The following is an 18,138-nucleotide window of genomic DNA, read 5'->3' on the forward strand; positions in this document are numbered from 1 at the left end:
ATCGTTATGCTTACCCTGGATGTGGCAAAATATATTATGTAGGTCACAGCTGGGGTTGCGCAGCCACGGGATATTACTGCATTCCTCACTAATCTTCGGACTCAAAGACAAGCCTTATTATTAGTAGTGACCATCGGTTGAGAATCAGTCAATATATTGTGCTTCAGTTCACCGCGAGTCAGCGTCCACCCAACTCTATTTGGTACTGTTGTGTACTTCCGCGCTGTGTGTCACGTATTGGTCAGTCCAACGGAGGTATCACTCAGATAATCGAATCGTTATGTGTAATTTGCTTTTTTTTATATTGAAGAGGTGGTTTTTAGCCGCAAACACTGCTGGAGAGGAGTTTTAAACACAAAATCTTTTGGCTACGCTCATAGAATCTTATCTTATCTTATATAATACAGACGTTACTTTTAAAAAGAAGATGATTACGTCCTATGCGTCATGCATTTAGTCATGCATATTAACCAATGACTTAAATTCTGCCAAGTCACTGGTTTTCCTGGCTAGCTCAGGCAACCCATTCCATGCTCTAATAGCAGTGAATAGCACAAGGGAAGAAGGAGTATTTGTACAAATTTTCGCGGAAGCGACTAACAGTACCAATTAGATACTGAAATCCTACAGTTATCTAGCATGAACAGTATCAGTGCCACAGTAAAAAAAAAAAAAAGGTCCCAATTTCGATGGGCGGGATGTTGTAGTCCGCATGCCAGACAATCGCATTCCTATTCCCAAACGAATTATGTGCGGGGAGCTGTGTGCAGTAAAGCGCTCCCAGCGAGGTCAATACAAGCGCTCGTTCAAGGAGTGTGATATTGACATTTACGTCTGAGAAATATATTAGTTCTCGATCGCTCCTCGTGGCGTGAAGCTGTAAGTGTCGGAGTCACGAGATACGAAGCAATGAGAGTGGCCAGCGTGAAAGAGCGCCGAACCAACAAAAAAGCTGAGAGAAGAAGCAGGCCTATCTGCAACTGACCAAACCTACCCATGCCATGTATGCGGCGGCTTTTTAAAGCAAGTATAGGCCTAGGACTTTACAGTCATCTTTGAGTTCATAGGATATGAGAAATGTGCTCATCTTCGATCACGAAGGAGGAGCTATATAGACTAAGATAAGATAAGATAAGATCTAGATAGGCCTATATATATATATAGTTTTAGGTAAATCATAGAACTATTTAGATTTCTAATAGGCCTACTATGAGCGTATATGGGTAAATCCATATGGGTAAATCCTAGTGGGTACTATATTATATAATAGATCTAGATATTGGTTACTTGTCACTAAATTTAGATTTAGACTAGATCATAGGTATATATACTCTATGGACTAGATTTATAGATCTAAATTTTGTATCGTTAAATTTTAACTCCTTTTTTTTCGGATGTTTGTTGCCACTTGACAGTTGAGTTTATGGCGAAACTTTATGAATTTCAGTAGTCACTTCACTATTAGGGTATTATTCTAGCTAGATTCTAGATCTAAATCTAATTCAGAAAAGATTAAACTCTTAATGTAAGGCATTTTTTCTAGTAGATCAAGAAGAGAGTGTCTAAATCTATTGCTTAGATCTAGACAACTTAAATATAGCTTAGGCTTTAGATAGAGAGTAGGCTATTTAGATTCGACTTGACATACAGTAACTTACGTTTATCGAACAAGTTAAGCTCATTCGCCGACATTTTTTATGTTTGAATTTGTGTATCTCCGTAAAAATTAGACCTAGAAAAAAACTGATTGTATATATGAACTCCTCATCCATTTTTCTTAAAAAGTAGACATGTTTTATTCTATTACTACTCATAGTTAAACTTATATTTGATGTTAAAATGGGTCAGGTTGATGATTTCAAAAGCTTAAATTATCGAACACTTTTTTAGCTTTATCTTATCTTATCGAACATATTAAGAACTTATCGAACACACGAGAAGTATGGTGTTTTCAAAGTGTTATAATCCTAAAATTTTGTGAAAAGTATGGTGTTTCAAAAGTGTTATAATCTATATTTTTTTTATTTATATCATTTTCTTTTTACGCCATGTCAAGAAAGACAGATTTTTAGTCATTTTCAAATGGTCCACATCGAAGGAATCTATCACTGATCAGCTCTGCTTAGAAACTGACGGTGCTAAGCCCAGTAACGCATTACCGTAGTACTTATTTAGGTCTAAGCTATTTTGAGACATAAGGCCATTAATAAATTAAATCCAGATATTATTTATTTGAGGGAGAGCCTAATAAGCTTTGGTAGCCAATAGATAATCCCGCCCTCCCCAAGTCATTGCAGGACACAACAGTTTACTTGGTTGACCTAAAAACAAAACATACGGTACGCGGCCCTACGTAACTAGCCGCCGATCTAGCACGCTCAGTGTATGTAACAGCCCAAAAGTCAGTGCTAGATATTTTTCGATCTGGGCGGGGAGGGGGGGGTGCTGAAATGCTATGGTGGCTTGCAAGCTGTGTTACCTATAGATGTAGATAAATCCGCCCTCCCTAAATCACCTGGTTGACCAAAAAAAAAACGTATTTTAGAGCACGCTTAGTATTTGTCACACACACACACAAACAACATATCTATATATACTACGTATTTATCATGCCTAGTCTTTGTGACCTAATTAGCGGCTTGACCGTAGGTACTCGACTGGTGGCTCCTCCCCCTTTCCCCTCAACATTGTTCTTACTACAACTTTACTTGTGTTGATGGCCTGGTTTACACCTGTGTGTTACGCTATCACTGACCATTTTTTTGTTGTTGTGTGTTAGTCTGGTGGCTGCTTTTGGATTGAGTCTTGAAATTTACGTTGTTACTTTGCACTGAAAAAGTGTGAATGTTGGAGAGTGGAAGCGCGGGTAAGGGGGTGTAGGCAGAATTAGAGAGTGGTTAAATGCGTTATTGTTATTATTTTGTGTATTTGTTATGTTTCAAAGGAGTGTCTTTGTAGCGCATTATGAGCTTTATCATACTTTATGGCAAATATATATTATATATATATATATATATATATATATATATATATATATATATATATATATATATATATATATATATATATATGTATATATAAATATTTTTATAGACCCGGCGCCACACGTCTAGATCGAGAAGCACAACTGACTCTATGTATTTGAGGCTGACGTCACATTCTAATGGTCGATCAATTATTGATGATCTCTGGATACAGTGTCTTGACTGTTTCTCTCCCCCACCCCCCGACCTTTTTTTTTTACCTGCCCAAGACATTTTTATTTCAAAATACCATATCTGCATTCTATACCTCCCCCTTTGCCCTTTCGTTTTATTAATATCTCTTCACATCAAGCACATGCGCTAGGTATTGGTTTATAACACATAATTCAGAAGTTAATAGAATGGGGCAAATTCAGAAGTTAATAGAATGGGGCATCTGAAAAAGAATGTGGTGCAGAGCGATACACTCTGTACTGTTAGCATCTAGCAATAATATATGTGTCATAAAATCAAGCTTTTAAAATGGGTACAATTAGTGCATATATCGATGTAAATCTATTTACTTTAAAAAATATAGCACATTTACGGTAAACCACAAATAACTGATACAAATTGTAACATATGATTAATTTATATCTGTACTTTGCATTACATTATTTTAAAAAATAACAATTAAAAAATATATAATTTAAATATTTTGTCTTCTTTGGGTTATATCCCTTTGATGTTTATTTTTAACATTAAAATGGCGTTCGATATCTTACGACGCTGAGATTGCTTATATAAAAACTGCTATTATCGAACACCCCCTTTTTAAACCTCAATTTTCATGTTTAGGTAACAAAGGACACTTTCAAATGAATAGTTGTAAATATTTCTCAGCCTAATTAGAAGCGTATTATATAGTTTTTTTTGAGTTGAAGCATCATTAGCATTAAAAAATACCCTTAACCCGAGACTCACTCCACTCTTCCCAAGAGTTCAGAAAATGTGAAATTTTTATACCAATATTACCAATGCACTTTGAATATAAGTAAAAAAATGACCCTCGGGTGAAAATGAAACTAATTATAACTTAACTATAAAGAAATGGACGATGCACAATATGAATGGACTAGTTTCTTTATAATCATCGAAATAAAGGAGAATTTTAAAAAATACAATGGGGTGTTCGATAAGTACCTTAAAACGAAGGTGTTCGATAGATGTAAGTTACTCTAAGTTCAAAAGTTGAGATCGATTCGAAGACGTCGAAGTCAAGTTTTTGAAGATATGGGTTTTAAGTCTAGATCTATCATCTATATATCTATAGATTTAGATCTATATATATTCTAGATCTAGGCCTACTCATAAAAGTTTTTATTATTATATATAGTTTAAATATTTTAGGTTAGCATAAAACATAATGAATGTCAAATGTCATAATGATGATGTCATAGATATAATGACTCACAATCATGCTCTTTTCGATGTAACTAATTAATCTATTATTAATCTGTCCAATGAAAGTTACTGAAAGGAACTAGATCTACACTTAACCAATTTAACCTTAGTTATTATTAAATAATTATTTCAAAATACTCAAGAAATTCAAAATTGCTTATAAATTGTCATTGTTCAGTGGGTGAAAAGTACCCTGATAGTACTTCCTTTTTTTCCAGAGCTGACTACTTGGAAATTGTATCACTAAAAATGGCATCATTTTTGTCAGATGGTCTCTTATATTTACTCTGTCTGTCTGACTGCCTGGTAAAAAGTTTGAAAATGTCTTTTCTCCCACTTCCAATTCATGGATCCAGTTGAAACTTTGCACAACTATTCATTGTATCTGACAAAACATGAATCAATCAGCAAACATTAACTTAAATAGTTCATCCTTCATGCTATTGCATGCTCAGTGCACTCTGGTCCAATCTCTTGTGGATCTGTGGGTTGTAGGGGATGTCTGGGGTAAGGTTTTCGTGCTACCTTTATGCTCTCAAGTAGGCTGAGCGGTAAAGCACTTGGCTTCCGAATAGGGTTCCCAGGTTTGAATCCTGGTGAAGACTGGGATTTTATATTTCAAGATATTTGGGCGCCTCTGAGTCCACCCATCTCTAATGGGTACCTGACATTAGTTGGGAAAAAGTAAATGCGGTTGATCATTGTTCTGGCCACACCCTCGTTAACCATTGGCCACAGAAACAGATGACCTTTATATCATCTGCCCTATAGACCACAAGGTCTGAAAGGGAAGCTTTACTTTTTTTTTATGCTTTCAGCAAACACAACCAACAATCAGAATTCAAAGTCAAGCCCCATTGAGGGGTAGCCAAGAGGATTATGCATGATTTTTTTGCATGTTAAATTTTGATAGTTGATAAAATCATACTTTAAGACTAGTTATCCATAGCAAAAAATTCTTATTTTCTGCCACACAATTACTTTCAAATGTTAACATTTTTTTTTCTGTAGGTTACAACAACATGAATATATTTTTACTCTAGTCAAGTATACCTATAGAGAAAGTCCTCAGTCTCAAAACCTACAATGAAGCCCCCCTGCAAAGTCAAGAAGCAAAAGTCGGCTCGTTCCTCAAATTCAGAGAACCTCATGGGGGTTAGAAAGACCAAGCCAAAAAAGATTGAAATTAAAAAGCATGTTTGGTTTGACCTAAATGCGACCATTATTTTTCCAGAACACAGTGACTACCAAAAGACAGTTGGAGAACATTTGAAGCAGAAAAAATGTAAGCATCGTTTTAGAATATTTTTTTTTTACTTATGAACATGCCAAATTTTAACTCTTTAGGGAATTTTCCACTACTTAGGTGGAAAATTTAAAGTAAATTAATAAAAAAAAGATTATTATTTTATTACAGTAAAATTGGATAATTACTGATAGATTTATAATCTTTTTTTTTCCTTACAATTTCAATTAGTTTTTGTCATTTTAATGACTGTCAGTACTTACTTAATCTTGACGCATCCCATTTGTCTGTTGAACCATTGGGGCACCACACAAGATCTGTAAACCATCTTTCTCCATTCCTCTATTTTTCCTTGGATAGAATTTCTTTCATTGACAGGCCTGTCCATTCTTTTATGTTGTCTTCCCATTGTTTTCTCTCTCTTCTTCTTCTTCTTTTCCATAACCATTGGGGCACCACACAAGATCTGTAAACCATCTTTCTCCATTCCTCTATTTTTCCTTGGATAGAATTTCTTTCATTGACAGGCCTGTCCATTCTTTTATGTTGTCTTCCCATTGTTTTCTCTCTCTTCTTCTTCTTCTTTTCCAAAACCATTGGGGCACCACACAAGATCTGTAAACCATCTTTCTCCATTCCTCTATTTTTCCTTGGATAGAATTTCTTTCATTGACAGGCCTGTCCATTCTTTTATGTTGTCTTCCCATTGTTTTCTCTGTCTGCCTCTTCTTCTTTTCCTGGTACTATTCCTTGAAGGAAGGTCTTTGCTAATTTAAGTTTGCGTTTTTTTTTACAGTAGTTAGCAGGTCATCATGGGGTCTAATTACTGTATTAATCCTGTTTCTAATCTCTTCATTTTGTGTTGCATTCTTTGTAAGTGATACTTAAGATCTTTCTGTAGCATAATTAATGTACTTACTGGTACTACTACTTAAGTACTAAATCTTATTTTTTATATATACTTTTTTTTTGAGGTTATGTAAAGCATGTATCTGTCTGATTTTGAAACTTGAAAAGTTAACTATGCTAGAAAAATTAATAATTTTTATAATATAAATTTGTATGGCATTAAAAAATCAGAACTGGTTATAGCTATTTGCTTTGTTAAAATAGCTTCTTAACACACCAAGTAGATTCAAATTGTTTTGTTTCATAATGATACATTTAGGCTATAGTTGCCAAAATTAATTTTCTATGAGCACCTTTCAAAATGCAAAATCAATTCTATCATTTCTATACTATACTATTATTAGTATAGTTTTTAATAAATAGTTTGGATTTTTCTTTTCCTGAATAATATTTTAAATTTTTACAAAGCTTAAATCAACTCACTTTCTCTGTCTTTATGGTAAAAAGTTTGTACACGTTATTTCTCCCACACCCAATCTCAGATTAAGCTGAAATTTTGCACAATTATTTCTTTTACCTGACAACACAAGAAATAATCTTAAAAATTAACCAATTAGTTAATTTATTATTGGTAATTAATTATTTTGTTTGGTATCTTAAACAAGGGAAAGAAATTGTACCTGACAGATGTGGTTAAAGTTTCAAATTAGTCCCCTTAAGGACTCTTGAGCCCTGATTGAGCATGTTTTTTTGAAACTTTTACAAATGGTCTAGATAAGTGATAGGATCATAGCGCAGTAGGTAAAAAAAATTTTAGTCGCACAAATTTATTATGTCTAGGTCAATCATGCATATAATTACATGACTGATTCATACTAATTGATGCAATTACACTTAATATAAGCTTTGTTTTTTTAAATAAAGAATTTTTTTTTAGTGTTTTTTTTACTTTTAGAAAGTAAAATTTCTATGTTTCCTTCATTTCTTTTCATAATCTAGCTTCTCTTCGGTGCAAAAGTACCTTATCAGTAGCTAAATCTAGCAAGGGCATATTAAAGAAATCATTCAGCAGTGTGTCTACTCGATCCAGTTCAGCTGACAAAGATAATAACTCCAATAAAAGTTGCTTTGATTACTCTGTATCCAGCCATGATGATAACCCTTTGCAGCCTAACCTTTCCATGCAGTGTATAAAGAAGCCATTAAAGGGCATCCTGAAAAATAAATGTGTCAACTTTCTTGAAAGCAATAACAGTGTATCACATTATGGCTGCAGATATAGCTTAGAAAAATGTGACGAAAATTTTGTATCAGGAGAGAATGTTTCACCTTGCTCATCTCATGGCATATGTGATTCAGTTACTAACTTGCGCTTAAAATCTCAACCTATAACCTTTCAGAATTTGAAGACAAATGTGGTAGAAAAGGCGAGTTTTGACAGTTTGATGTCATCAGTAAGTAGACTTCAGATTTCCAAGGTTACTGTAAGTAACAATAACAACTCAGATTCTGATATCCTGTGTGATCTTAGAGCTAGATCGATGAATCCAAACTGTGTAGATGACCCTGAATTCGAGGCAAGGCTTGACATGAACAATAATTCTCAAAACTTGGATGCAAATTTCATGCCTGATAATGAGAAAGTACAACAGGATGAAGTTTTTACAGCAGATCAAAAGGTTTCCAATATCCTATGTGATAATCTTAGAATTAGATCATTAGAATCTATAGATATTTCTAAAGTCAAACCTTGTCTTGACATGAACAATAATTCTCAAGATTGGGATGAGAACTTGACACCTGATAATGAGATAGCACAACAGGATGAAGTTTTTACAGCAGATCAAAAGATTTATTATATGCAGTGTGATAATCTAGTGTTCAATGAATACTGTGAAGATAATGCAGATGCTTGGCTTGACATGAACAATAATTCTCAAGACTGGGATAAGAACTTGACACATGATAATGAGAAAGTACAACAGGATGAAGTCTTCACACCAGATCAAAATAAGAAAAATGTGATAGAGCAGAGTGACTCTCAAAATGATGCACTGCTAGACCCTGATTACAGTTTACCCCCTGCAATTTTTATGGCCACCACTGCACAAAGCCATTGTCCAATTAAATCAAACCCCTTAACACCTGGGGTAGAAAGCAATAACATAAGCAAAGAGACCATAAATCTAGACTCAGTAAATGGAAATAACCATTCAGTCGTTTCTGAGTACCTCAATAATGTTAGAAAAACTTGCTGTGAAGTATTGACATGTCCAGTCATTAACTGTGGCATGACATTCATAGATGAAACCTTGTATAGGTATCATTTGTCTACCCTGGAACATTCTCAGTGCAATCCTACGAAAACACTGGTTAATGGAACATTGCCATTGCTTGCTAATTTTCTATGTCCATCATGTGGTCTCACATTTGCGGTAAGTTTTTTCTTTCTTTTTTTTTAAATAAATTATATTGCCTCGGAGTATATATGCTTTTCACTGCTTGAATATATTTCTCAACTACATATCAACTATTGGTAGTATTTGTTATTATTCTATACATTCAGGTTGTTGTTCTTTTCTTTATATTATACTTTTATTAGACTCCATTGTGTATATATGGTGACCCGACAAAGTAGCGCAAGACAAAATAGCGTGGACTTGTATATGATGTATATGAAAGTACCGGATTTTAGTAAGTGAAGATATTGGGCAAGATTTTTTGTTTAAGGTCTCTATCTTCTAAAGAACGCAAGGTCTGTAAAGGAAACTTTATTTTTTTAAACTTTCTTCTTCACTATTAATAGATGTAATGGTATGCCATATTTGCAGAGAAAGAGAATAGTTGGAAATTTAATCTCATTCTCTTTTTCACCAATATTTAAAATGTAAAAAATAATAATGATTTTGAAATGTGGTGACCCCGTTCAAAGGTTAGGTTAAGTTGGTAGGATGATGTGTTACACATGTGTGTTATAGTATAATTAGAAATCTTGATTATGGAATGTAAATAAATGATATATTTTGAAATTAATAATTTTAGCTTATTATAATTTCTTCTTACTGTTTGCATATTTATGTTTTAAGGTATGTAAAGTGTTTCCTGCAAAATAATGATAACATTACAAAAAAAAAAATATTGGCTTTATTCATATTTTAAGATGTCCTAAGTATTTCTTTCAAAATGACTGAAATATACTTTGTCGGCGCTATTTTGTCGGGGTACATATATATATATATATATATAGAGAGAGAGAGATAGATAGATAGATTAGATAGATGGATTAGATAGATTAGATAGAATAGATAGATAGAGAGAGATATAGAGAGACAGAGATATTTATATATATACATTTACACATAGATAGATAGAGAGAGAGATAGTGTATGTCTTTCTGCATTAATGTGATCATATTTATAAAAAGAAAGGGTTTGATTTGACTAATTCTATTTTTCTTTGACATACTGATAGCTCATGTGTTACATTTTTTTAAAATTTGTAATGTTTGTAAGTAGCACGGTCTTAGTAGAATTCTTTTTATTTTAGCATTAAACTGCATCAACATAAAGCAGAAGTTGAATGTAACTAAATGTGTTTTCAGGAGGAGTCCTCTTGTATAGATCACATGTTGACTCAAGACCATTTGCCACTGCTGCCTCCTGTATCTTTCTTTGTCTATACCTGTCCCCAGTGCTTGTCTTTTTTCCCAAGCTTCCTTTCAGCTGCTCAGCATATGGAGAGTTCCAATCACTACATCACATCATTTTCTTTTGTTGGTGAGACATGGCCTGCCTCTGTTTGGATAAAATTGTGTTTTGTTTCTTGGCTTTTCTAATTTCAGTTTGCATTCTGTTTATGAATTCATACATCCAAGTTTTTATTTTATACTTTAAATGTTTTGTTTTTATGATTTTGTTTCAAATACATGCCTACTTTGTAGTGTAATATTTATTATTGAGTTTAAAAGCTTTAGAAACTTCATAGCATTTCACTTGCTCTTAAAATTTGTTTGTAAAAGCTACAAAAGCAAGTCAACAGAAATATAAGATTGAAATCTCAAGTGGTAAAAGTCACCTTTTATTTAGTATCTTTTATACGTTATGATTTGTTTAAAATTCAATTCTATCGTGGAAAGATATTTTGGTACTTCTATTTTTTAGTCATTGTCTCTTTAATATTTGACAAATAGTTTTTACTGTTGGCAACAAACATGGGCCATGTAAAGCTTTGAGTGCTTCACTTCTTTTGGCACTTATTTAGCTTAGAAGTGCTAACCAGCAATTGCATTCTAATGATAGAATATGCAAGTGATTACTTGTACTTCTTTAGAAACACTGATGGTTGTATCATCTTATACATACTTAATTTTTATGTTTCAAAACTGAACATGTTTTTTCTTGATATGATTTACTTGTTTCAGATGATCAGAAGAGTTGCCACCTGTCTTCACCAATCCCTGTTCCTTACAGGGTTATGGAGGAGTTCAAATCCAGGTGTCAGAAAGTTGGTTGTGATTTGCTTTGTGAAGACTGTGGGCTGAAGCTCCTCTCTCCTCTCCAACTCAACTCTCACCTCAAGGAAGCACACAGAGTTGTCTCCAAGTGTCACCAAACATCTGTGAGTGATTAGTGCACAGAGATTGTTATTATTACATGAGCTTTTACCGATAGGAATTCTTAATTTTTCTGGTTCTCACATCAACCAAAGAGTTTTGGGAATAAAGTCAACTTCTAGAAGCAGATAGTTGCTGACATTTAATATCTCTGTTTCATTCACCAAAGGAGTGACCTAACTTTGAACCTTGTTAAAGCAAAAGAATTTGAACTAAAATGTAATGTCACTAGTACTAAGAAAGAATAGAATGTAGTTTATGACATAATGCTGTCCAGAACTAACAAGTCTAGATATTAATCATAAATTTAAGGGCTTTTTTTAAAAATCAATTCAGCACCCAGAAAGGTCAAGAATAATTGAACAAATGCATTGATTATTTTCAAGTATTTAAGCTGAAATAATGCTTTTGGCTTAATTTGTGATTTGTGCTAAAGTTACCTTGCTCTAAATGGTTAATACCTAGGTCTCAATTGGGGGAAAAAAAAGGCAATTGATTATTAACCTGGCTATATAACACTCATGCTAACCAATGGCTATAAACAGATAAACTTAGCATCATCTATTGATTGCTAGGTTGAAAGGAAACTTTCTTTTTTTTTTCTTGAGCTTCTCAGTCAAGGTTGGTCATAAAACTAGCTTCCATCAAACAAGCTTCAATAAAGTCTACTTAGGGTTGGAGCCATTGTGACAACCCTGTGACATCCTAGGTTACTGGAAAGGATTTCTGACAATGGTCAGGAATGAGGCAGAGACTCTTTCCCTTTAATAATATCTGAAAGTTTCTCTATGGTCAAGGCCCTTCAAGTTTGTATCCCACTGTAATAAGGTCTCCTACAGTTCCCAAGCTGCCCCTTGTCTCCTCACCCGTCCAAACAAATTGAAGACCTAAGGGAATTCCTTTATATACCTTTTATGTAATCACCATATTCCTTGGGCTAAACTGCCATTTTAGGATACTGCTCCCTGGATAGCATCCATTGTGATGGGCGATGGGGAACTTTTCAGACCGGCCTTTTGTTGAATGCTCACCCCAAAGATTTTAGCAGAATATCTCAGAGCAATGAGGTAATCCACTGCGATCAAGTTTTATTTTCCATGTTAACCAATCCATTTTATAGTTCACCAATTCCTTGAGGCTAGGAAACCTATATGCCTCGGCTACCAAACAGCTAGTAAATGTGAGGATTTCTTGTATTATTATCTTCCTTTCAATGTTTCATTTCAACAGATTGACGTTTTCAATTCCTTCCTCACGCACCTTGCTTGTGCTGAATGTAGACAGTTTATCTATTCAAAAACATCTCAGTCACAGCTGTGTATTCACACAGATTGCCCCCTCCAAGGTCCTGTGCTATCTCTTAAAGCAAAAAGTCTCAGAGAGTTTATATTACGATGTGGCATAACAGACTGCAATGTTGCTACAGAAAACGACTTAGAGCTTAAAACCACAGTTGGGCCGTCGATCTCTGAGCCATCTCTCTCAGACTCTTGCCAGTCTAAACTATACCAGAAGAAAATATCTATGTTCAGAAAGAAGCTAAATTCAAACAAAGTTAAAATAGATAAAGCTGTGGCAGTCTTTTGTAATGAAGTCAGCGACCTTTCAAGTAGTAGCGAAAATGATTTGGTGAACAAAGCACCCGAGTCAACGAATCAGTTTGAGGCTTCTTGTTCTTATGATTACAATGAGACCAATACATCTCATAGATTGAAGAAGCAAGGGAGAAGTAACACAAAAAGAAATGAAGAACAAGAAGATGGTAGTCCAAGTCAGAATCACAGTTCTGGTCACTCCGTTGAAAAACGTTTGCCTGGGAAGAGAGGCACATCTTTGAAAAGAAAACATAACTTATCTCTGTCACCTGATCAGAAGAAGAAAAGAAAACTATCTCAGATTAAAGATTTTAACATTGAAAGTTCTGATGAAGGGGCAGCTGTTAAAACGGATGTTTTTCTCCAGTTGTCTTCAAGTCCTTCTTCTTCCACTAAGGATGGAGGCTATTTGTCTGAAGAAATACATTTACCAAGTGAGTGCAATTCCTATGCAGTTGATGGAAACCATTTGACACAAGGGGAATCTGTCAGTCATGAATCTTTTGGATTATGGAATTTATGTTCATTTGCCTTTGATACAAGCAGCTCAAGACAAGGTCCCATTGTGACTGAGTCATCTGATCTTGCACAAAATAATGATAATCTCCCCTCTAATCATGAAAATAGTGAACTTAGTCAAGCAGTACAACTTGAGATATTAAAAGGCATTCAGAATTTTAGAAAATGTCCTTGTAAAAGGAATAAAACTAATAAAGGCAAGGGTAAAGGTCGCAAACACACTAATGACTACAAGACACCTTATAAAAGCTCATGTAATTATTGTTACTTCAAATTGTATCATTCAACAATCATTAAGAATAAAGACATTAAACAAACAGCCATACAGCCGCAGCAATCTTGTGCTGAAACTCTGAGATCAACAGCGCTGGTGGATCCTTCACTTCGCCTATGCCTAGATGGCCCCTTCACTTTCGATATTCCCTCTACATCGGAAGAATTTTTGGAGTCTGCAGGCCTCAGCAAAATTATGTCACCCCAGGTAAGCTTTTGTACTGATTCTATGGTTCTAGTTACCTTGCACCAAATAGCTTCTTTTTGAGGGAGCATTAGTTGGAGCTGATTGTATTGATAAAACAACTAAATATCTTGATGTATCACATATAATATGGTATGACTCTTTCCTAATTATTATCAAACACAATCTTTAAACATTCACAAACAAAATTATGTTTAGTAATACTATTATTGTAACTAATAGCATTAGATGTAGTAGTAGATACTAGAGGTATGGTCAATTCTAGATAGGGCTTTTTTTTTATAAAGCTTATATCAACTCACTCTGTCTATCAATATGTCTGTCTGTCTGGTAAAAGTGTGTACACGTTATTTCTCCCACGCTCATTCTCACATAAAATTAAACTTAGCACAATTATTCATTGGCGTAGACAAGACATGAATCAATGCAAAACATTAACTAATGAGTCAATCAATTACTAGTAATTAATATTATTGCGTTTGATATTAATAATGGAAATAAATCCTTCAGTATTCACAGATATGATTAAATTAGTAGGGTTTAGTCCCCTTAAATAAATGTTAGTGCTATTTCTCCCACACACATTCTCGGATCAAGTTGATACTTTATACAATTATTTAGTGTACCTAACAAAACATAAATAAATAAAAAATTTGCCAATTATTCTATTAAGTATTGATAATTTATTATTTTGTTTGATATTAAATAAGGGAAATAACGTCTACATTATTGATAGATTAGTTGTAAGAGAGGTTTTTTTTTTATAAAGAATTTTTTTTGTATTTTCTTGTTCATTGTATTGTAATTGAGCTAGAATGCCTTATGTTTTAATTCTCTACAATTTTTATGTTTATTATATTTCAGATGGACCATTTGGCTCAAATGGACAGAATTATTTTTGCTGATCTTGAAAATTTTATGATTTTTGACCTAATTATAGAACCTTTATTGCCAGCTTCTTTTGTTTGGGGCTTCATTAGCAGCAGACCAGGTACCCCTTACCATATGGAAACTTTCTTTGCCAAGTAAGTGTGTTTTTTTTCATTGACTGTAATAAGCCAACTTACACAAATAATAACCTCTTATTTGATAATGGTGTTCTAAATGTGTGATATTATTTAATTGATAAAATGATCATGTTTAGTAATTGTTTCATTAAAATTTAAGATTGTAAGCTTGCTGTGTGATGATTGAATGAAATATAAATGGCCGAGTTTCCAATTTGTAACGGGGCACTTTGCACATTAAGAAAATTTAGCAGAACACTTTTATTTAGTATAATTATTTATTTTTTTCAAAGTATAAAACTTAGGTATAATAAAATATAAACTTACTATTATGAAAAAATATGATTTATGACCTAATGATTTATGAGCTATACATAAATATAAATTATATTATTTTTATGGGCACAATATTCTAAGTTAAATTCCATTATCTGATATAGTGTCAAGCTTGTTTCTGCACTTTGACTTAATTGCAGCAGAGTAAAATCCCATCACACAAAATATTTGGAAAACTGAAGTAAAACAATAGCTTGTATTGAAATATTTAGGTAACTTCTGAAGAACTTGTTCAGAAATCATTTAAAGCCGGATCTTTGTATTTTTCTTTCGAATCAAAGTCTAGATCTAGCTAATTTCTCCTATTTTTTGTGTGTGCAATACCTATTCAGGCTAGCATTTTGTGAATCACAGTTTTTGAAGTTGCTTAAAGTGACTGTGTTTGTTTGTTTCATGATTGTGTTGGATTCTTGTGTGATGGTTATGTTTAACTCTTAACCTAGTAGGTATCCCCTCTACTGTGCTCTCAAATGTGAAAACCGTGTACATGTATCCATTGATATTGGCACATCCAAAGATGCTGCAGACTTTGCAATGTGCTTAACTGTGAGTACCATTGTATTTCAAGGTGCTTTTTTGTTTTTTAAAGCCACTGTTAGCCTACAGAGATCAAACATTTAGATAGGCCTAGTTGGTCTTGAGATTATTCAAAATATATATTTTATTATTATTAGATGTTTGAACATGTAATCTAAAGTGGAGATATCAGATTAACTGTTTGTAAAAATGTTTTACATATTTCGGATGTTCCTTCAGAGTTGAAGATAATTACTTCCTAGTCCAAACCTTCCGCAGGACGACGGGGGATGGGAGCGGGCAGGGTTTGAACCCTGGACCATCGATAATTCTGAACGACAGTCCAGCACGCAAACCGCACGACCAGGCAGCCATCCGCACGACCAGGCAGCCATCCTGATGAAGAAATGTTGACACCTTAGTGCAATATTTTGATTAAGATCAAACAATTAGTTTCAATTAATAAATTTAATTTTAGAATTGTTAGAATTTTCTGTCAAAGAAAGCAAAGCTGTACCAAAGGTATTTTTGTGTCAAAATTTGTTGTAAAAACAACAATTAATGAATTCTGTGGATTAGAGTAAAGTTCTTGAGCTGAGATTTTAATTCTGGCATTGTCCTATACATGTACAAATAATGTCATGATTCAAAATATACTTGTATTATTTATCTCCATAACTGTTGGGCAATTCTCTTCCATTTAATTAACTTTCTGCCTCACAAACAATATATTTCCAATATTTTAATGTTCTTTTACTGAAGTAAGATGAACTAAATTGGTAGAGAATCTTTATATCCCAGTAAGTTCTGGCCAAGAAATTTTTAAGTTATAGAGACCAATAATCTGTTTAATTTCTTTGAATGTTGAATTGAAAGCATTTTGTTTCAGATTGCTAAAGTAGATGACAGACTGCCAACCTCTATCCCCTTCTTTATTGTGTCCAGAGATAAAGGATTTAAGGAAGTGGAAAATCAAATGAAACATTCAGACAGAAAGGTTGTACTTTTAACACCCAAGGGTTATTTAAGTGCTCAAGATTTCTATATTTAGAGGGAGACAGTTTCTCAAAATAGAATGTTCTAGGTGTTGAATTATAAAAGTTTAAACTTAAAAGAATCAGATCTGCAATATGTCTGATTAGACTGTTTATTATATAGGTTAGGGTTATGAAAAAAACACTCACTTTTCCATGTTGTTAAATTTATAAATATTTCCAACGAACTAAAAGAATCATGGGATACCAACGCTTTTATATAGTGAACTGACACCTTTTTTTTTAAATTCATATATTATTGATTTATACAAACCGGATGTCCATCTTGAAATTGCAACAAAAAAGTTTGTTTTGTTTACTTTATTTTAGGATTTCCATTTCTTACACAATTTTTTTTAAATGTTTTACGTTACTATCAATTTTACACTTTACACTAAAACATTTTTTTACATTGATATCCTTTTTTTTTTCATCACTTCTCAATTTGACATTTCACTAAATACATCACCTTGGTAGAAAGTTTGTATACATGTGTACATTATAGTTTAGGAGTTACAGCTTGGGACAAATGAATGTTTGCGGTATATTTAGCCTACTTACAATACCAATGTCATAATAATGTGATATAAATACACTTTAAAAATGTTGACTCTAAATTAAATAACCACACTGTCATTTACATTCAACACCACTTTTTCTTTGTTCATTTTTTATGAATTACAGGATTCATCTGCTGTATCTATGATTTCATAAGAAATAATTTAAAATTATATTTGAAAACTCTTTAATAGGAATCTAGAATCTTCACCACCCCCACTCCCCTTTTCCCAGCATATTTTTCTATCATAGAGTCATATTTTCACTGTCAAATTGAGACTTGATCATTTTGGGATTCAGTTTTCATGAACTGTATACATATAATTCTTATACATATGAAAACCTGTTTATCTACCCAATATTAAGCTCAATAAAACCCCTAATTAAACCATGTGTTGTTTATTGAATTTATGTCTATCATTACAGGTTTTGTTTTATTTATAATATATATATATATACATCCACTTTATGACTACTCCTTTTCTAATCATAGGCTGGATTTATTTTAGAAGACTTTCTATGGCCTCATTCATGGGCCTCATTAAAACCTAATGAGGAACAGCACAAAACTTTTGTACATTTAAACATCACATGTTATTTTCTATGGTCACTCTATCCTGGGCAATGCTTATTAACCTCAACAATGCCCACCAATGGAAAAGGTTGTTAAACCATTAGGTCAACAGGGAGGCAAAACAGAACCCCTGTTGGGGTGTCCATTGCAGTGGTGGGGATCGAAGAAAGCCCCAACAAACATTTCACCAGCCACACTCTGTTTCTCAACTTGCCATTTTTATGTCAGACCCTTGCATGGCTGGTGTGTTACAGAGAAGGATTACAAACTTCTGTGAGTTTGTTCAGGCAGGCTAGCTTCTGGTAGCCTAGAGTTCCAAGACTCAACTCTTAGGTCACATAATTAGGAAGAAGAATGGTCTCTCTTCTGAGTGTACTCACAAGTAGG

At 33.6% G+C, this 18,138-nt stretch overlaps 1 protein-coding gene across 3 annotated transcripts; it reads left to right on the plus strand.

The window, feature by feature from the left end:
• Positions 1-1,365: 1,365 nt before the first annotated feature.
• LOC106063064 (uncharacterized) lies at positions 1,366-17,565 on the plus strand. Of its 3 annotated transcripts, none has more exons than XM_013221379.2 (9): positions 1,366-1,466; positions 5,439-5,712; positions 7,522-8,957; positions 10,124-10,298; positions 10,943-11,139; positions 12,365-13,729; positions 14,591-14,751; positions 15,513-15,615; positions 16,475-17,565. In XM_013221379.2, exons 2-9 carry the CDS (start codon positions 5,514-5,516, stop codon positions 16,634-16,636), a joined length of 3,798 nt encoding a protein of 1,265 aa, XP_013076833.2. In that variant the 5' UTR covers positions 1,366-1,466; positions 5,439-5,513; the 3' UTR covers positions 16,637-17,565. The 3 variants fall into 3 exon arrangements, with proteins under 3 accessions (XP_013076833.2, XP_055886492.1, XP_013076841.2); XM_056030517.1 differs by having other exon boundaries at positions 15,516-15,615; XM_013221387.2 differs by having other exon boundaries at positions 1,371-1,525.
• Positions 17,566-18,138: the final 573 nt, after the last annotated feature.

This window comes from Biomphalaria glabrata, chromosome 5, assembly GCF_947242115.1.
Source record: "Biomphalaria glabrata chromosome 5, xgBioGlab47.1, whole genome shotgun sequence".
NCBI lineage: Eukaryota > Metazoa > Mollusca > Gastropoda > Planorbidae > Biomphalaria > Biomphalaria glabrata.